The sequence below is a fragment of the Emydura macquarii genome, unplaced genomic scaffold (assembly GCF_026122565.2).
Source record: "Emydura macquarii macquarii isolate MOO-44397 ecotype Brisbane River unplaced genomic scaffold, CSIRO-AGI_Emac_v2 contig_1363, whole genome shotgun sequence".
NCBI lineage: Eukaryota > Metazoa > Chordata > Testudines > Chelidae > Emydura > Emydura macquarii.
In genome coordinates this window covers 1944295-1965182 of record NW_027131500.1, presented here as the reverse complement: position 1 = coordinate 1965182, position 20888 = coordinate 1944295, and the positions used below count along the sequence as shown (strand labels likewise).

Sequence of the window (20888 nt, the reverse complement as noted above, 5' to 3'; positions counted from 1 at the left end):
GGCTTAGGTCCAGGACTTGCAGGGGGTGGTTGTTGGTAAGGGCTCTGACCCAGAGCCCTTTGAGGACTGTCAGAGATCTGACAGCCAGGAGATGCTTAAGGCTGTCCTTCCTGGGCCACTTCCTGACAAAGGATGTCCGCTCACCACAAAGCACCCTCTGGCAGCTGTGCATAGCGTGGCAGCTCTCTTTCTCTCTGGGGCGGCAACTGCCGCCTGCTGCAGTATGGCCCTCTCTCCTGGGTCAGATCAAACATAGGGCTTTCCTCTGCTGGGGTAGTTCAAACCAATAAAAGGGATTAGCAAAGTCTGGAGTTCATATGAGAGGGAGAGGCGAATGCTTTCCTCTCCAGCTGTCTCTGTAGTTGGTTCTCCCTTCCCTCAGAAAGGGACCTTTGTGCAGTTGTCTTAGGGAGAGATTTTGCCATTCCCTCAGCTCTTCTTTGCTGGAACTGATGGTTGCAGGTCTGCTCTCTTCCCTGAGCTGCTCCCCTGCCTTTTAATTTTCCAGTTACTGCACTTTCTACAGGTGTGGTGGGGCTGGTTGAGCCCAGATCCGTTACTTAATCCCTGGTGGCCCAGTGTGGGATTTCACCATCACCCCTCTCTCTGATGAGAAAATTACTATTTCTCCATCTGAAGGGATGGCACATTTCTCACCAAGCACAGATGAAATTTAGAGATGGTCTACACTAGAAAACTTGATCGATCCAGCTATGTTGCTCAGGGGTATGAAAAATCCACCCCCATGAGCGATGCACTTAAGATGACAAAATAATTCTTCCCTCGACCTACCTACCACCTCTTGGGAGGTGGATTTACTACAGTGATGGGAAAACCCCTCCTATTGCTGTAGTAAGTGTCTACATTGAAGTGCTACTGTGCTGCAGCTGTGCCTCTGTAGAGCTTCAAACGTAGACGGACCCAAAGCGTTTTTGGCCACAGGTGCTGATAGATACCTGTCTGCAGTGTTGTTCTACCCATGTCAGTCCCAGGATATTAAAGAGACAGGGTGTGTGAGGTAATATCTTTTATGGGACCAACTTCTGTCCCAACTTCTGTCTCTTGGTCAAAGAGACAAGCTTTTGAGCTTATACAAAGCTCTTCTTCAGGTCAGATACCTGAGCAGCCCAAATTGCTAACCTAAGAAATGAATCAATGGCCCAACCTCTCATTAAGGGATGCTGCTATAATCTCTGCTCTCTCTGTTGCATTCCCCAATCTACCAGCATTTCCTTGGTCTTGTTTAGACTGAGTCTCAACCAGCTGGTCCGCATCCAATCCCCAGTCTCAATCAGGCACTGGGTAAGCCACCCCGCATCAGGCAGGTCAGATGAAATAGAGCCAGAGCTGGGTGTAGTAGTCAACATATTGAAGACACCATAGTCTGTATTGATGCAGTGTCCTTGTAATCATTTACACACTATATACCAAAGAAAGGAGACGACTGAAACCGAGGATTCCTCACATGAGGGCAGAAAAGCAGTTGCCCAAAGCTAGCCTCTGGATCTCTCTCAAAGAAAGGAACTGAGTCACTCAAGCATCCTTTGTGACTTTCTTTAGATTTGCATAAAGGATTCCATGCAGCTGTGGTGAAGTTGTTACAGTATATGCCTTCTTCTGAATCCTTTACCATGCAGATAGAATGAAAGGAAACACCAGGGAATAATACAGTCACAGTGTAATGGAGGGCATAGATCTCATCCTGGGGGAACGGAGGGGGGCAGGGAAAGAGTTAAAGCTCTATCTAAACAGCTGCTAATCCTTATTTGCAGGGTTTTCCAGGCAGCTAAGCCAGCAGGGACGTGTGGTGGGACTCAACCTAAGAAAGTTTCTAAATTCCAAAGTGGGCTATCAGAGGAATGTGCTGTGGAGAGTATGGCAGTCTGACCTAAACCACCTTAAGACCCATGGGTGAAATCCTGGCCCCGTTGAAGTAATTGGCAAAATTCCCTTCTTCAGTGGTTGCAGGATTTCACTCCAGACCTTCCCCATATGAAGAAGAAAACAGGCTACAGTAAGTGTCCTTTTTTAGAAAATGTTAGCACTTTGGCTATACATGACTGATTTTTTTTAAATTTAATTTAGAAAACTGGGCTGACAGAGGGCCTGTCACCACTATTTACTTGCTTGTTTTGTTTTGTCCCTTGGTCACGCTGACCTGCAAAAGTTAAGCCTAACCCAACAGATCTGTCACTGCTACAGCAACAAAAGAGAAATGTCCCCTGTTTAGCAATACGAGGGGGTAGCGTGGTTCAGATGAAGCTTGAGCTGTTGCTTATTCCTCAGTCTGAAATTAACTTTAATTTTTTAAAATGTCATTTAAAAAAGTTCTGTAAAATGTGTATATATAAAAACAACCCTGCATATGTGTCTGCACTTTTTGGTTTCCTGTGGTATTTCTGCTGCCTGACATAGCTGAAACTGAGACCCACTGGAATTTCTTTATTATTATTTATCACTTGTATTACAGTAGTGCCTGGAGTCCCCAAGTAAAACTGGGGATGGTTGTGGTAGGCGTTGCATACATTCATATCTCCTATTACAGTCTAAATAGGCAAAACTAACAAAGGCTGGCAGGGAAAACAAAGACAGAAAGAGAATCCACTTGCCCAAGTTCACACAGTAATCTAGAAAGCAGTTCTTGTGACTCCCGGTTCAGTGTCCTAACCACTAGAGAACACTGCCTCTCCAATTCTTGCTAGATAAACTTTTATTCCACTGTTTCTAGACCCTGGAGAAATATATCAACAGCACTGGAATTCCTACATATTTAGGAAACAAACGTAAAAACTTGAGATGGTCTCAGAATTGAACCTTGCCATTCCCAGTTAGGGGAAGTTCAGATCTGGATATAAATGTTGCTGGTCTGATTTTGACATGTACTCCCAATGGCCAAGTGCAAATCAGAGATTTGCATATGCACATCTAACAGTGCATGTGCAAAGTGAGCATACATTTGTGTTGCCTACAATGTTACAAAAATGAGCGCCTTAGGTCAGGCCTCAGGTTTCTTTAAGAGAACAAACCAATCTGGAACACTAAAAACCTCCTCCCTGCTCCCAGCCTACAATGTTTAGATTCGGAGCTCCATGACACAGGCCAGTCTCTATGCTGCACCCTTTGGAGGTTTGCCCAGAACCAGTTAGACTAGCAAGTGCCTATTTTTATAAACCGTGCTTGTTGTATCTCTCAATATCCCATGTTCTTCCACAGAGAAGGGAAATATTCAGTCTGCCATTGCCACTTAGTTCAAAATGAAGGAGTAAAAGGAAAAGTGGGGGGTAATCTGACATCATTATAGTATTACTATATTATTTTATTTGTATAGCACCAACAGTGTACAAGACTCTTCACAGTCAGGTGTACAAACATCTCTACAGTTTCACTCAATCAAAAAGTAAAAAGAAAATTAATTCAATAGTACTGTGTAAATGGGTTTAGGAAAATTCTATAGCTCTCTGCTCCAACGTCTCTCTTCAGTGGAGCTCTGCTGTGTAAATCACATTGGACATTGTCTTGCTCCTATTGCCACTGATTGGAGAAGAGAGGATGTAGGCCTGTAAAATCAGAGCCATCATATTCACTGGTCTGGAGCAATTCTCATGGTGTGGCTGCCTTGTACAATGTCAATCTAACTGTAGAATGTCAAAATGAATGGTGTCTTTTGAAGGCCCCATATTCTGCCTGTCAGTTACACCACCTGCTACTCTACTTTACCGCCAGGTGTCATTGGGCCTGCATCTTACTGAAGTCCAGAAGGACCTAAAAGGTGATGCTAGTGTTAATTATTTCATTACCTGTCTGAAGGAGAGCATTCAATAGGATGCTTTATGGAAGCTCAGAGAGAGAGAGTGCTGCTATGGATGATGTGCCCTGCCCTTTGTCGGTCCCCAGGCAAAAAATGACAGCTGCAAGATGTGAACAGACAATTTGTGGCCCCAGAAGAGCTTGTTAATGAATAAGATTTTACACTACTGTTATGATCTTCCAAAATCAATCCGAGCTACAGGAGAGATTTCACTGCCCTAGAATATATACAAATGTGCAGCACTGGTGGAAATCTTAAGTCAAATGGATGAGAAAGAAGCTCAACAACATGCTTTTGATTTCTAAGGAAGATCCATTTGACCATGCGGCAGGGGATATCACGAACCCTTACACTGATATATATTAATGATTATACCGGCTGTTGGTCTAAGGGCTATGTTTTAAGAGGATTTGATGGATGCCTCTACTAAATGGCATGCGGAGCAGTTGAACTCGTGACTAGAAAGTATATGAACTTCTTAAGGTCTTGCAGTGATGAATGGTTACATACTTTTAGATCTCGGTATATAATACCTAGAGATATTAGTGTCCAGCTACTGCTGCTATTAGTTGGTAATAGGCACATTCTTAGAAGTACCATAAACAGACAGATGTGAAATACAAGGTTTTAGATGCTGGATGAGCAAAAATCTCCATACTTCAATTTGTAGCTTATGAACTTATCTCTAGAGTTGTACAAATTTTTTCCATTTTCCATTCTGGGGATGTGTTTTCAATAAAAACAAACTCAAATGTTCACAGCTATTTGAAAGCCAAAGGGAAAATTTGGCACTCGGAACCACACCCTGTCTCAGGCTGATGGATGAACAATGTGAGGCGCAGACTTGATAGAATGCCTGGGTCAACAAAATTAAGAACCTCCCAAGACTTGGGAAGCCTCCCCAACATCCCTGGATCGCATTCCAGCACCTCCTCAGGCCCTGGCCTGGCTATGTTGACACTGCACTCAGGAAATGTGACTGAAGGAAGTGTACATACAGCCAAGCTAACTAGATCAAAGCTAGCTAGAGTAACAATAGCAGTGTACTCTCGGCAGCGTGGGAAGTGGCACAGGCTAGCTGCTTGATTTGTACCCAGGGTTCTGGGCGGGGTTGTATTCGGGAGGCCTGCCTATGCCACTGCCCTGCTGCCACTCGATGGAAGCTAGCTGACTGCAGTGTAGTTTTACTCAGAGTTTCTGCAGTGGGGTAGCCAGCTGGCGTGTAGTGGTGCTGCAAAGCTAGTAAGTGATTCACAGAATGCCATTTTGAAATGTAACAGTACTGCACCCAAGGAGAGGGGACGCTGTCCGCTTCAAAATCATGTCATAAACACTTTACCTCTCTTGCTAATAATACCTTTAATTGTCAAAAGAGGAGGAAAACTTTAAAATCCAATCTACTTGTTGTGCTCTTTGTTCACTTTCTGCATTGCTCTCAGCTTGGACAATGTAAATTAATGAAGCGCATTTCGTTTTGGTTTATAATTAATTTCACTTCAGCTTCTCAGTGCTCCAATTTTTGAGTTCCAGACTATGCATGGGTAGTGTTTATATATTTAAAAACATGTTTTCTTTGATATTTCATTTGTTTTTAAAATATAAAACGTTCTATTGGTCTTGACTCTCACAGAAGCTTACTTTGGAACTAAATTTAGTCTCTTCTTAGGCTACGTTGTAGCCCAGATAATTTTAGTCATGTAGCAAAAACCAGGCATATGCTTCCATTATGTGAGGAAAAAAAGATAAGTCACCATCCTCCAAGCACTCATTATTTTCCATTAGCATGAGGTTAATAATAATGTTGTTACTAGGGCATTGAACCATGCAATTTATGAGCTTGAATTAATCATCAGGTCTAGTGATAACTACTGCCCGCAGCATCTAGGAGCTGGGTTGGTTAACCTGGTAAGCAGGTGCTCATGTCACAAAAAGCACCATTATATTTGGCACAAATTGGCAGCTTTCCTGTCATTAGAGATGTCTAGTGATTGAGCTACAATTTTACCCTTGGAAATGAGCGCTCCAACTCAGAGCAAAGTGGCATAAGGAAACGTGTGCTGCAGCTGCTAGGCCTGGACCTGGATAAATAAGGAAGTCCCCAACGACATCAATATGGCACTTTTTGTTAGCCCTAACATTTATTTCAAATGTTTTAAATAAATTCATGTACTATACTTAATGACATTGTACTCTCAGTTGTACTCCTGCACCTTGTGCAGTTATTTACACCAGTATACAGCGGATGTAAAATGCTACCATTCTGATTTGGTGCTGTTTTACAGCCACTTTATGCTGGTGTTAATGATTTCACAAGGTGCAGGACAATAGAGAATTGGGCCTCTACTCTGTGGAAAAATTATCTAGGAAGTTATCTACAGTTCATCAAACATGTTATAGAAGAGTTCCAGACACTTCGTGAGTGATGACATCATGTCCTGCCTAGACCTGGGTGAAAATTTTCAGTTCAATAGTAAATTTGCTTAAAAAAATGATCTGAAATGAAATTTTTGGGGGGAGGGATGTCATTTCTGTGAGGGAAAAACAGAAAGAAAGAAAATTTCCATTCAAAATCAGTTGATTCCCTCTCCCCCCCCCCCCTGATTTTTGGTTTGGCCATCAAACCAAAACAGGTTGTTTGCTCAGCTCTATTCCTGGTACTTTCAAGATTTGCTTGGGGAGGAGACAGTAGCTGAAGATGAAGCTTCATCTTTAGTCTCAGAATAATTAAGTTAAAACAATCAGTGTCGAGTGCTGTTTGGGGTTTGGAATTTGCCATTAGTCACTACACTCTCTTATACTAATAACAATTTTAAAAATATTCTATTATAATAACTACTGGCAAGAATTATATCCACCACCCTGCCTTCATGTGCATTAATCTCCATCCTCCATTCTTTTAGTGTTGTTTGTGTTTAATATGCTAATATATAACATATTTTGCATTATTGTAATAACTACTCTGATATCTATTGAAGCCATAACTCAGGAAAGTGCAGCTTTTAGAGCTACAGGAAGGCTCAGAGGTTGAATCACAGCTTTCGTGTTCCATCTCAGACCATGCATTGTCGTTTGTGAGTCACAAAGGAGGAGGTTGTATCTGTTAACCATTGGCTATTTAAATACTGAGACTTTGTCCTAGCAAGCAGGAGAACTTTTACAGCAAGTGACAAATATGTAAGAATATCTGGATATGCAATGTATATGATGCAAATAAAGGAAGACTGCATGGGTGAGAGAGAGCAGAGGGCATGTTTTACTGGAAGAGAGACTCAGAAGTACGACTACAAAATATGGAATAATTGGCTTGAATATGCCCTATTTTATCATTAAAGAGGAAAGGTGCAGTATAAGTGTAAAATTCTTTAAACCCATTTGAAAATAGGAAGAGACTGTGTACACATGAGGCCACCAAGCTGTGCATTTTGGTCTTCTCTTTGTAGGTGAGAACAAACTGTCATTACTGCGTTATGAAACCATGATATAGCCCTGTAAAGATCAAGGAACTGATCCTATTTCATACTGAGAAGTAGGAAAGCCAGGAGACTGCTGGAGCAGGTGTGTCATATGACGTGGTATGCTGGAGAACCACTGACTTAATTAAATGCTTATAAAGTGATTTGAGAGGCCTAACGAATAACAAGTTCTACATTAACCCATTTTCTATTTCAGTGTATCCAAAATAATGAGTTTCAGGGGACCTTGTGGCTTTCTACCAACCATTTCAGATCAAAATCTTTCAACTCCCTATAAACTCCACTATGCCACCTCCTTCTACTCCAGCAATTTCCCACCAACTGAATACTGGATAAATAGGAATGCCCCTCTCCTTTTCATGGAAGCCAAAAGAAATATATTTTTTGGAAAGTAATGTTTTAGAGCAAATTGGTTTGCTGACTTGTTCTAAAAAATGATGTGCCAAAAAAGACTATTTGTGTTGATAAAGTCTTAGAAAAATTCCCTTCTTAATTTCCAGCTGAGATATGATACTGTCCATCAATTATTTTTATTGGCTGTGGCCTAAATTATAATGGCCTTGTGGGGTGCTGCATTCATTCAGCTGTTTTCAGTGGAAGTTGGGGGTACTCATTATGGAGCCAGTGTGTCTTTATAGCCATCATACTGTACACTCAACAGCTTGCAAAAAAGTCTTTCAGCACCTCTGGATCCCAATGTTACAAGCTAGGGCAGTTTATTCCAAGTAATGCTGGAATAACAGCTATGAAGTAATAACTGGTAGCTGTAAGAGGCAATGGAGAAGTAACTCAGACATTCTATTTATTTTGTACAGAAAAGTTTATGTAGCAATAGGCCAAATCAGAGAGAGAGAAATGTTAACCCCTAAAATCTATGTGAAGATTCTCAAAACAATAGAAGTCCAAGATGACTTTGTGATCTTAACTCATCACACTTGTAAACAAAAACGCATGATACAAATTAATTAACCCTTAGAACACCTAAGTGCTGCAATTTTCTTCCTACCCTTCAGCTGCTAAACTCATCTGTAACCCACCAAAGCCCCCTCAACAAGCTCATAAACTCACCTTTCAGAAGAAAGAACTCTCCCACTACCCATCTCATCATTATATCCCCAGCCCCAATTCGCCTGCTTCTCCCAGAAAAGTGCCCTAAGCACATCTCTCTGCTGCTGAAATGTTCCTGATGCACCTCACTCCTTTGGGGAAGTACCAGACTTAATTCACCTCCCACCTGCCAGACAGTATCCATTTCTCCTCTGGGATCAAAATATCCTGTAATGTTAAAATAATTTTCAAAGCAACCAACCGTAACATCATAAACAGGTGATCCAATAGGCTCAGCTGCAGCAGCTAAACTCTTAAAAAAAAAAAAAAAAAAAAATCCTCTTTTGATGCAATTCTCCTTATTAGGAGATAATGGGGGGAAAGGGCAAAATACAGGAAATGTTTTGTCGTAAGTAAGTTGAATTTTATGTCAGTGAGTCAGTAAGGGGACCGTAAGGTGTCACAAGATTTGCATATCAAACTAGTTTTTTAGCCTCCACATCAGAGATATCCCACTGGCTGAAGAAATTATCAGTGTTGACTGGTGTTCTCTTTAAACTAAACACCATCTGTAGCACAGGCTTTTCTCAAAACAGAACACTACCAGGCTTTTCTGTTGTGGTCTGGCTGCCAAACAAGTCACTGACACACCTTCAATAAACTACTTGCAACTGTATTATCCATTGTCCTTGAACTTGCTGCTATTGCACTAGACTGCAGTGTACTGAGGAAGTGCAATGTGGCATTTTGTAATTGAACTGCACTTGAGGTGCTATGTGACATTTAATAAGTGGACCATATGTGAGGTGCAACATGGCAGTTAAGAACTGGACCACACTTGACACCTGGGGCGCAACATGGCATGTTGCCTAAGATTATGTCGGTGTTACTAGATTTTTATTTCCTGAACTCTGGGCCACTTTGTATTTCTGGGAACAAGCCAGACCATAAATATTATTCTAACATTTTTCTGTGGTTTGATTTCCTTTCTTGTCATTATAGTATATAGAAAGAAAAGGCAAAAGCCTCTGCCCAGCTCCCAGCCCTGAGTTTGAAATTTGCTGTGTCATTTAATTGAGCTTTCTTTGGTATTTTGTTTCAGATAAACGTGGAAGGCAGAATTTAATTCCCTTTTTGTCCTGTTATGTACTATAGAGTCCTCTGACTCCTTTTTATATTTAATGTAGTGCCTGACCGCTGCCAAGGGCTCCATGGATAATAGTAAGTAATATCTGAAAAGTCACATTTTAGCCCAGTCACTAGATTTAACTTTCATTTTCTATCCCTAGATTCCCCACAGTCTTAAACTGTGGCTGTTGGCAACTCACAATCTCTTGGAGAATTTAGCCATTGCAGCAGCTGTTAGGTGCCGTGCTGCTTACTGGATTCCACGGGCCCGAGTGAAGCAGCCAGGCTCCCCATATAATGAATGGGGAGAGTTAGAGCCCTGAAAAGGCTCTAACAGAAGCCAGCAAATTGAGTGGGAAGCCACCTAAGCTAGCCAACAGGAAATGCCTGATTGAAATGCCATGAGGAAGGAAGGCACCTCCTTCTACTTGGGATTCACAACCATGAACCTTCTCCTGGCATTAACCAGCTCAGCCCTGTCTCACCAAAAAACTGGACAAAGTGCCACCAACTTCTTTATAGCCAATAGCCCAGTGGTTAGGGCACTTATCTGAAATGTAGGAGAGACAGGCTCAAATCCCTATTTTGCTTGATTTGGAGCTGTGATTTGAGCTGGGTCTTCCATTGCCCAGCTGAGAGGCCTAACTACTGGGTTACTGAGATAGTCTCAAGCTCTTCTGCTGACACTGTTCTACAGTGTATAAATAACTAAATATTCATTGGGCCAGAGAGAGTGAGAATGACCCTGACCATGCCTGCTGCATTGGGACCAGCTGGCAAAATAGGCAGGGGAATGCTGTTTGAGAATCTTTCCAGATCTTAGGCATGAACTAGGTGCTGAGCAGCTCAGCAGTGGCAGGACATAGGTGGCTGTGCGCATGCTCGCCAACAGAAACTTATGTGCCTGGGGGACTTTAGATACCCACAGCACTAGACAACAGCTGAGTGGTGGCTTTGAGAATGCTAGTGGCACCTAATTGCTGGACTTAAAAGGGGGCGGTTAGGAGCCTAAGTCCCCCTCATGAAGCTAGCCCTTTGTGGTTTAGTTCACACATCTGTAAAATCAGTATAATTAAAAACTATTTCAGTGGAAGGCCGTGTTATCCCATAGCTAGAAAACTGGACTGGGATTTAGGAAACCTGTGTTCTACACCCAGCTGTGCCACTGACCTGCTGTGTGAACTTGGGCAAGTCACTTAACCTCTCTGTTTACACTTCCCAGCTTTTGCCTGACTTACAATTGTATGTTCTTTGGCATATGAATTGTCTCTCACAGTGGCTGTACAGTGCATGACATAGTGGGGCCCCAAACTTGACTTGAGCATCTAGGTGCTCAGGGAGTCACAGAGTTTAAGGCCAGAAGGGACCACTTTTTCATCAAGTCTGACCTCCTGCATCTCACAGGCCGCCACCACCCAGCACCCTGACACTAAACCCAACAACTGAAATAAGACCATGGTATTACATCCCATGGAGACTAGACTGTTATGTGCCACAGGGAGCGAGGAGCGCCAGTGCCCAAGGCCCCTGCAATGGCAGGGAAATGATTAAGTGAGATATACCCAGATAATCCTGGCAAATGACCCACACTCGCACACTGCAGAGGAAGGCGAAACCAACCCCTCCTCAAGGTCAGTGCCAATCTGACCTGGGGGGAAATTCCTTCCTGACTCCACATATGGGGCTCAGTTAGACCTTGAGCATGTGAGCATGAAACAGTCAGTCAAACATCTGAGAGAGAGAATGTGTGGTGCCACTTCACAGCCCTGGCCCTCCCTGTACCATGTCCCATCTCAGAATAACCTGGGGATGTGGGTGGGGAGGGAGTCCCTTCCTAACTCCTGCAGGTGGCCAGCTGCAACTCTGAAGCATGAGCTTTTAGGAATATATAACATCCTAATAATAATATAATAACAACAACAACAGGAATCTCAGACATTCTTGAGATACACAGATTTAAGGCATTAAAAAAGTATTCATTATTATAACAGATCTTTTAGTGATTCTCCTTATTGTTTTTAATTGTATGTTGCATATTAGCTTGGTTATATTTTTAACAAACTCAGTAAAATATATCTTGGAAAATAAAAGGTCATATAGGAGGTGAGGTAATATCTTTTACTAGACCAAAATATTCTAAGGGACCATTCACGACCTTGTGCTAATCTGTGCTAACTTCTTATGCTAAACTATTTTATGTTTAGCTGTGACTCTGAGTACTTTTCCCAGATCTGAGGAAGAGTTCTGTGTAGCTCGAAAGCTTGTCTCGTTCACATTTGGTCCAATAAAAAACATTACCTCACCCACCTTGTCTCTCTAAAATCCTGGGACTGACATGGCTATAATACTGTATGTAAATATTAGGCTGATGTGCTGTGTGTAGTTGATGTAATCCTTCCACTCTAGAGTTAGCTACATTTTAGTAGTGACTGTAGGCGTAGTTTGTGATGTATTGGGATCCCTTTGCAATGAGAGTTGTTAGATACACAAGATATCAATATGGTGGTTCATACTTCTGTTGGAGATGGTCCAAAACCAGAGCTTTGGATCCCAACACTAGAAGGAAGTAGCAGTGGTGGTCAGATTTGAATCTCTGGATCCAAATCTATCATTATGATTTGGTGAAGATTAGCTTCCAGTCCAGTAGAGAGTATTGTCCTGGTCAGATGTGACTGAAATTTCATAAGAACTTTCCCTCAGCAACAGCCACTTCCTAGCAGAGTGACTAAATTAATAGATGGTGCTGGGAGAAAGAAGATTGGAGAAAAAAAAACTTGACATGCATGAGTAAAGTCAGGGGAGAACTAGACATCAACTGATTCCTCCCTGGCTGTAATTTTGTTAATTTCACACTATGATGGCGATGAGTGCTGTATAAATACCTAGACAGACAGACACACTGAAATGCAGTCCCTCTGAGAGTAGACCATGGGAGCTGTTTAACAGTTACAGTATAACAGTTTAGGACAAGTTGTGAAGAATGCCTTTGTCCAAATGATAAGAATACTGATTTTTAGGAAAAAATTGTGGTAGAATTCAAGCCCTATATGCCTAAAAAGTAGTTTGTACCTAATAGGGCTCGGAGAATACTTTGGACAGACATGCAAGCTTGTCACATCAAAATCTACTAATTGTGAATTGTAAATTAAGACGCAAGGATCCCACCTTCCATACTGTAGTGACAGCTACATAACTACACTGAGCTGATACATTACCAGATCATAACATGGCATTGCAACATTATGACACCAATGTCATCCTTTCATGCTACACACTTTTCAGTAGTTGACCCAGAAGTTGCTCTTGGAGTGTATTGCTGGAGTATGGAGGGAGAGCTGGAGGAAAGATGAAAGCTGAGTTTGCATTCTCCAAGTTCCCCAAACTTTGTGGTCATTAGCAGAAAATTAACTTCCTTAGGTTTGCTCAGCTCCCAAGTCCTGTTCCTGTCTTTTTTACTGACTCACTTAATTCCTGGCTAAGAGAAGTGTTATGAAGCTTAATTAATACTTAAAATTAATTTGTAATTGTAATGCCTTGAGATCCTTAGAGGACAAGTGACATTTAAATGTAATTTCAGTGGGATTATGACAAGAATTTTGCTTTGCAAATTGTGTTGTAGCTTTGAGCCCAGGGTGTGAGAAATGTGATACCGTAAAAGAACTAATATTCCTGTTTCATCATCTAAAGCCATATTCTTTCTTTATAAATGCTATGGAATCTCAAGAGCACATGAGAGATTTCTGTACACAGGATCTTTGAAGTAGGACATGTTTCAGCTCTTGTTGCCCGACCCTTTTAATAGTTAATAATAATTGTATTGATGGCCAGTTGATCAGAAAGTCATAAGGTTCTTACCCCAGAATCAGGCTACACAGAATTAAAACCAATGAGCTCAATATCTTGTCAGAAGCCTCGGGTTGGATGGCAAGGACACTCAAAGTAAAGCCTTAGAAATATTTATTAAAATAATTAATAAAGCCAGAAAGCTCCAAGCCACAAGAAAAGATCAGAATAACAAAGTACTAGGGATATCAGTGTTATCATTCTTTGCATAAGATCTTAGATTTGCCTACTTTCTTCTTTGAGTACCTGGTGGTGAGAGACAAAGGACCAGCCTTGTCTCTGGCATGCCAATGAGTCTGATGGGTGGGGCGTGAGTTTTGTGCTGCTTAAAGTTTATACACGTGTTAAAGAGACCTTGTTGAATTCGTAATATTGAGATGAATTTGTAAATATTGAGGTGTATGAAACACAGTTACCGATGCAGTGCCATTTCTAGAAGCGAGAAAGGTCCCAGACCTAATCATAGAAGAACTTTAAATTGGTATTCTCCCAAAGGTTTTCAAAGGCAATGAAAAGGAGCAACTCACATGTTTGGATTCATGCCAACTCTTATCATTAGGAGCAATGCAACAGATGGGATCTGTGACATGACACCTCAACAGTGACACACGTTATTTTGCTAAAGCTTGTATAATAGGAAAGTCCTTGTACATCTTGTTCACAGTCTCCTGGCACTAGCCCAAACACAAACTCCTCCCACCTCCCTTAGATTTTGAGAAACTAACGATAGCTTGCTCAGTGGCAGGATTTGGAAGTTAATGGTAAATGGCCACCACAAAGAACATGGAAGTGATCTCCGCAAGAGCCGTTTGAGAAAGGGGTGATGGGTATATGTAGTTCCCCAAAATCTAAGGGGTAACTGTCACATAATTTATCTATGCCTAAGGTCACAGGCCTACTATACTTATGCTAATTTATACAACTTGCTTAAACTAATGTCTTACAGGATACAGGCCTGTAGGTTTCTTGTGTTACAGCTAAGCATAATGCAGCTAAGCTAGGTCTATGGGTACAGGGCTACACTCTCAAAGATATGGACAGATTGTGAATTTCACTCCACCTGCATACAGAGCCGAACAGGGATTTTTTATTTTATTTATTTTTGAGATTAGGGCAAAATCTGAAACTGCGGCCCCCAATCCTTCCCCCCAAAAAAATTACCTGTAGGGGAAGATCCAGGAAGCTGTTATGATGGATGGGTGGCTGAGCCAAATTTAAATGGTGTTATGACCCTGTGCACCTGTCACAACACCACTTGGTTTGGGGCCCTCTTGAACAAGGGCATTGGGGCAACCTGCCCTTTTTGCCCCCCACTAGGTGGTTCTGCCTGTATGAACATAATGGTCATGATGGTGAAGTTTGGGAGTAAGAGAAAGCAATCACTTCTTCTGCACTTCTTGTTCTTGGGCCAACTTCAGGCAAAGCCTTTTTACAAATGTGAAGTGCTGACGTGATTCGTCTATATATCAAGAAAATGATCTATGGTGTAGTTTCACCCTTATTCTTTATAATGGGCTCGTCCTGGACAGTGATGAAAAGATGTGGCCATTTGTGCTTTTTCTGAGAAATGAGCATTGAAAAGGGGCATTCTTTTCCAAGCTGGGGAAGGAAGGGTTAAGTAATTTCTAAACAAACCAGGCAAAACTGATTTCAGCTTTTTGACTTAGTGGCCTCTATTTGTTTCCAAACAAGCAGTACATGAACTGCTAGGCATTGTATTGTTCTGAACAGACAAAGCCACTGCATGTCTAGAAAAGAACTGATTTTTTTTTCTAGTTAGTCTCAAGGTCTTGTTTATTGAATAAATGGGAAGACATTCAAGTTTGAGAAAGTCTATTCCCTGATTACAGTATTTCTTCATTTCTGATTGTTTAGTTGAAGTTTATTCTCCAAAGTATATAGCTAGCCTGATATTCATAACTGTCTAGCATCATGCTGAGTTAAAAAGAAACCAATTTTAAAATACACTGTGAAGATAGATTGAATGGGCATTTGTAATATCACGATCACACTGCCTACTTTGTAAGAACCCTTCCTTGGCATTCAGAAGATGGCAAGATATAATAGGAATGAGCAAAAGCAAGAATCTTTACACTCTTTCATTTCTAATTGGAAGTTTCATAGTCTTTTACAAATACAGAATCTTAGGGGAGAGTTAAAATAGAATCCAATAAATACCCATAATCTAACTGCCAAAGCAGGATGTCAGTTTTGTTTAAAGAACAACCTAGAGCTGATCTGCTTTCTGAAAACATGACATACTTTGGTCATCCTTGGTTTATATTAGTCCTTGTTAAATGCATAAATTGAGTCCCCGTACATACTTTGTATGTTTATATTCCATATGTTTCCCATCTGTTTCTACATTCTTTCTGAACCAGAAAGAAAAAGGCAATTAGTTATACAGTATTCAAGCATTATAGATATTCCAGACAAGCATGAAAAATGGCATTTTACCCAGATCTGAGGAATTTTGTGTGTTCTGTGTCTCAGAGAAAATGAAATGCAACAGGAGAAGCAACTAGAGATCACCCATGCCTACAAGTTATGGGTACCGCAATTACAATAATTTTCAAGAACCTTTTATTATGAAAACTACATAGTTGGTGAGCTAGTGAAAAAGCAAACTTTTGAAAACAAGTCCTAACTGCTGAGCAAGTTTATATTTAGACAGCATGTGTCCGATTTTACTTTAGATTGGAGAGAACTAATGGATTTATTTATCTTGCTGTCCTCATTGAAATTCAAAGTCAGTACTGTAATACTTTTTAGACCTCACTCAGGGTAACAGCATAGTTGAAAGCCTAATCTAGAGTATATTCATTCCATTCAATCCAATGACTTTAACTGAATCTTCAGCATAGGAAGCTAGCTGACTGCTCTTCAGAGCATCACAACAAATAAAAGAAAGTACTCACCTGTCATCAGCGTGTAATAATTTGGATAGGAAAGGCTGGGGAAGTCTGGGGTCATGTAATCCACTTTCACTCCCCTGTCCACAATCTCTTTCAAGCCAGGCAGGGTCTCCAGTTCATTATCATTGATGTAATCATAGCGAAAGCCATCGATCAGAAACACTAAAAGCTTACGACGTGCAAAGGATGAGTTTGCCATAGTGAGAGCGAGGAGGAAAGAGAGGGTCATGTGCTTTGCCATGTTGATAGAACTCTCGCCAGAGCACTGTCAGTGCTGCCTGTCCCTTCGCAATGACTCTGGGTGAGGTGTCTGAAGCTGCTTTCAGGGGCTGGACCTTACACAGCTCTCTTCATTTAGCCAGTTTAACTTGCAGGGTTTAAAGGTACAGCACCATTTATTAAAACTGCTAGGCTTGCAAAGTTACAGGTTAATTGCTAACGTATGATTAACTTTGCTTCCTAGTGTCTGTGCAAGAAAGAGCTTGCTACTTTTGTGTTCAAGAAATGTACTAAGCAATGGAAAAAATACTGTGTACAAGGAATTGGAGGCTAAGATGAAATTCTAGGGAACAATCAGTGTGTGCTGTTAACACAGCCTTCTGGCCTACCGAAAGAAAACAGTAGGAATAATGCAGCATTTAGGTTTCCAGTTGCTACATGTCTATTTCAATGTTCCACTTGGTTAGCTATGTCTGTAGAAGCCAATGGAATAATGCAAACAATTTTTTAAAAAGTAACCAAGTTTTTAAGTAGAAGAAGAGCTCTCATGGAGTTTAACAACCTCTTTTTGAGTGTTTTAAAATGATCTCTGGGGACATAGAGGTGCACTTTATTTCTTTATTTTCTTGCTATGGCTTTTGGGGAAACTGGACCATTATCATAAAAAAAAATTGAATCTCATTATTTATTTATTTTACCATAGCATTTAGGAACCCCAGTCATGGACCAGGACCCCATAGTGTTAAGTGCTGTACAAACACAGAACAAAAAGACAGTTCTTGCGCCAAGGGGTTTACAATCTAAATACCCATTTGTGCTGTGGTGTTGTAACATTAGACAATCTATTATTAATATAGCACTTTTGTAAAAGAACTAATTTTCTGTGCTATATAACATTTTAAAATACTGGTTAGGAATCGAGTGCCTCACAAATTCACATATGAAAAAGATGCGTTAAAATTTCACCAACAACCCAGCTTCCTCCTGCCCATCCATTGCCAAACAGGTGAGCAGTTTAAGCCTGAAAATCTGTAATCTTCCACAAGGGGCTCAATCTCCTTTGACCTCTGCTGAACATCTGCTGCTGCACCTCTCCGAATTCTCACTTTTTGTGCAGTGGTGCCAAACTCTAGCAATCCTCTGGTTCCCCTAGTGCATACTTGCCTGATCAGAGATCCACACCCATTGCTCTGGCATATGAATGCAGAACAAATTTAAATATAGCAAAGAGTCGGACTGTGGAACTTTATTACCCTGTATTCTCCACCTTTTCTCTCTTTTTACACCATGAGTGTGTGCTTGGATATAGCTTGTATGCCAGCTATGTGTAGCTATTGGGCGGGGCGGAGAGGAACTAGCATAGAGAGGTGAATCTAGCTATAGCTGCATACACTCCAGAGTTAGAAGGCTTAGGCTGGCTACACTACAAAGTTAGGTCAACGCAAGGCAACTTACGTCGATCTAATTTTGCATGTGTCTACACTTAAATTTGTCTTTCACTGAGGTAAGCACCTCATTATGCTGACATAGTAACATCACCTCCCCAAGGGCATAGAGTCATGGTCAATGTACTTAAGTCGATGCAGTGGGAGTGTAAATCCTACAATAGTCATGTCAACGCTAACTGTCCTCCAGCAGCTGTCCCACAATGCCCCACACTAACTATTCTGATCACCATTGTGAAGTCCACTGCCCAGGGGCAAGGAGACTGGAAGCCCCCCCACCCCTTTAAAGTTCTGCAAACATTTGAAATCCCTTTTCCTGATTGCCTGGCCTGGTGAGCACACCTAGCAGCTCTCCATTGCTGAGGGCAACTGCCCAGCTGACCATACCGGCTACACGCTCCAGACATGCTCCTGCCTGGAGTAGACTGGAGATATTGGAATTCCTGGGCCTATGGGAAGAAGAGGCTCCGCAGGTTCAGCTCTAAACCAGCTGCAGAAATGTCAACATCTACAAGCAGACTGCTCAGGGGATACAGGAGAAGGGATACGACAGAGACCAGAAGTTATGCCATGTGAAAGCCAAGGAGCTATGGCAGGCATATCAGAAGGCCAGGGAGGCCAACCATTGATGCAACGCTGAGCTGCCGACCTGTTGCTTTTACCAAGAACTGCATAGCGTACCCTACTTGGCAGATACTTGGCAAAGACCCCACCACTACTCACCACAGCACTGTGGATACATCCAAGGAGCCCAAGTCACAGGCTCCTGCTGTGAACAGCGAGGAGGAGGAGGAATACAGGAGACAGGCAACCAGGGGAATCCAGATGCATAGCGAGCCAGGACCTGTTTTTGACTCCACCATAGTCTAGCCAGTTCTGCCAGTCAAGCAAGGATGAGCCTAATGCAGGGGAAGGAACCTCGGGTAAGCGTGTATGTAAATTTTCAATTATAGGGGTGGCAGCCTTATTTCTTCCTCCACAGTAGGACGCTTTCCCACGCCACTGAGCAACAACTTCCACAGGTGCCATTGCAATACACAGGTTAGCAGCACAAAGACCCAAGCAGCTTCGGGACACCAGCAACAGCTGTGCTCTCTCTGCCTTTGTTACCCTGAGGAATGAGATAGCAGTGCCAGTGTTTGGTGCCATTGCCCTATACTGCTAGAAGTATGTAGCCCCAATCCCCAGCAGGCCATACTGTGACTGGCACTATGCATGAGCAATCCCAAGCACAAGCGAGCATGCAGTGCTTAAAACTTTAGGGGAGCAAGGGGAGTGAGCTCAGTGTCTTAAGTTTCATTTTCCGTAATGAATATGCTGACAATGGTTCCTCTGTATGTTTTATCTTCAGCTGCAGCCATTGCAGCCTTGAGGGCCTCCCTCTCCACTCCCTCAGAAGACCTGAGCCAGATAAGGAGGAGAAAGAAGAGGATTCAGGATGACATGTTCAGTGAGATCCTGCAAGCCAATGAGCTCAGGACCTGGAGAATTAACATTGTGGACAGCCTGAAGAAGGAAAGAGTGAGGAGGAGAAATGCCCTGGAGTCCCCGCAGGAAAAGGAGAGGGAGATGAACCAGGACATAATGGGGCTTCTCAGGAACCAATGCAGATGCTGCCGACTCTGATGGACCTGCAGGTTCAACCATCCTGGGCTCACCTCCCTGTGCAGCCTATTGAGAGCTCAGTATTGGGACCTCCCAGTTATGTTTGATAGTTGGAATTACTTTACACTTACAGAGAAACTAGCAGATATGGACACAGGTATACTTAAGACCAGAATGGTCTTCTTTAATAGACTCACAGCAACAGCGTAGGCCATCCCATAATGCTCTAGCCATGTTAGCTACAGCAAGCTAGGCAGGACACAAAATACATAACATTCCCTACATGCCCGCCACCCTGAACATTCCACAGGGCATCAGGGGTCTCTGAACTACCCCGACGCTGGTGTTGCAAATTTCCACAGTGCTATTGCCACTCACTTCTCCACTGTCAGCATAGTTCTTATTTTGGTGTCCCTGCACTGGAGGGCTGGGGCAAGCTCAGCCCACAGATCCAGCAATGTGGCCTTGTGCATCCAAAAGTTCTGCAGCCACCGTTCATCATCCCAAACCTGCATTATGATGTGATTCCACCAGTCAGTGCTCATTTCTGGCACCCAGAAGCAGTGCTCCACCATGTGCTGCTGCTCCATGAATGACACCAACGACCTTGAATTGGTTCTCACTATGTCCCACAGCAATCTGGCCTCCAAGGAATTGTTATTCACTGGCTCTTGTGGCTCTGCAAATACACCAGGGTTGTGCATCCTGTGCTTGTGTCCGAGATGGTGGACAGGGAGGAGGGCCATGCAGGTATATGGCCTTTTGGAAAAAAAGGCATGAAAATTCTGAGATACAGATAACATCATGAGATGGAGACAGCTGCAAACTGGGAAGTTGATCCCATGCTCCAAGTCACCCCTGAGAGCAACTCTTTTTGGTCCCAACATGCATTGCCAAGCCTTTCAAAAAGACAGTGTGCTGGATGAAGATGAATTGCACTGGGATACCTACTCACAGTGCACTGTACTCAGCTCTGATACAAGCACTCCTGGTGAATATGTGCACCACCAACAACAAGGAGCCAAGTATGCACGCACACAAGTGATGTACTAACTGCGGCAGCTGTATGCCAATGTAACTTGAGTTGCCATAAGTGTGTAGTGTATACATGGCCTGAGAAGGAAGGAACTCTCTGCTACCTCTATAGGGGATGTGGGGAAGGCAGGCAAGGGTTTTTTCCCCCTGTGGAGGGCTGGAAATCATATGAGGGGTGGAACTTCTTGCCTCATTGTGAGACTGACTCCAGGAGGGGCCAAAATCATATTACTCATGGTGAAATCATAAAAGTTGGCAATGCTGTGGGCTGGACAGGTGGCAATGGTGGTGCAGATTTGCCTTCACACCAGCTGTGACAAGAGCTGAAGTCGTAGAACTGTACTAGGTAGTTGCACATCAGATCAGGACC

At 42.4% G+C, this 20888-nt stretch overlaps 1 protein-coding gene across 1 annotated transcript in view; it reads right to left on the bottom strand.

Annotated features, from left to right (window-relative positions):
* Positions 1–16496, bottom strand: part of ENPP6 (ectonucleotide pyrophosphatase/phosphodiesterase 6) — a 51606-nt gene extending 35110 nt beyond the window's left edge. The window contains exon 1 of the mRNA XM_067551665.1: positions 16218–16496. Within this exon, the coding sequence (XP_067407766.1) occupies positions 16218–16455 (238 nt within the window). The 5' untranslated portion in view covers positions 16456–16496. The remainder of the gene's footprint in view (positions 1–16217) is intronic.
* Between the last annotated feature and the right edge of the window lie 4392 nt (positions 16497–20888).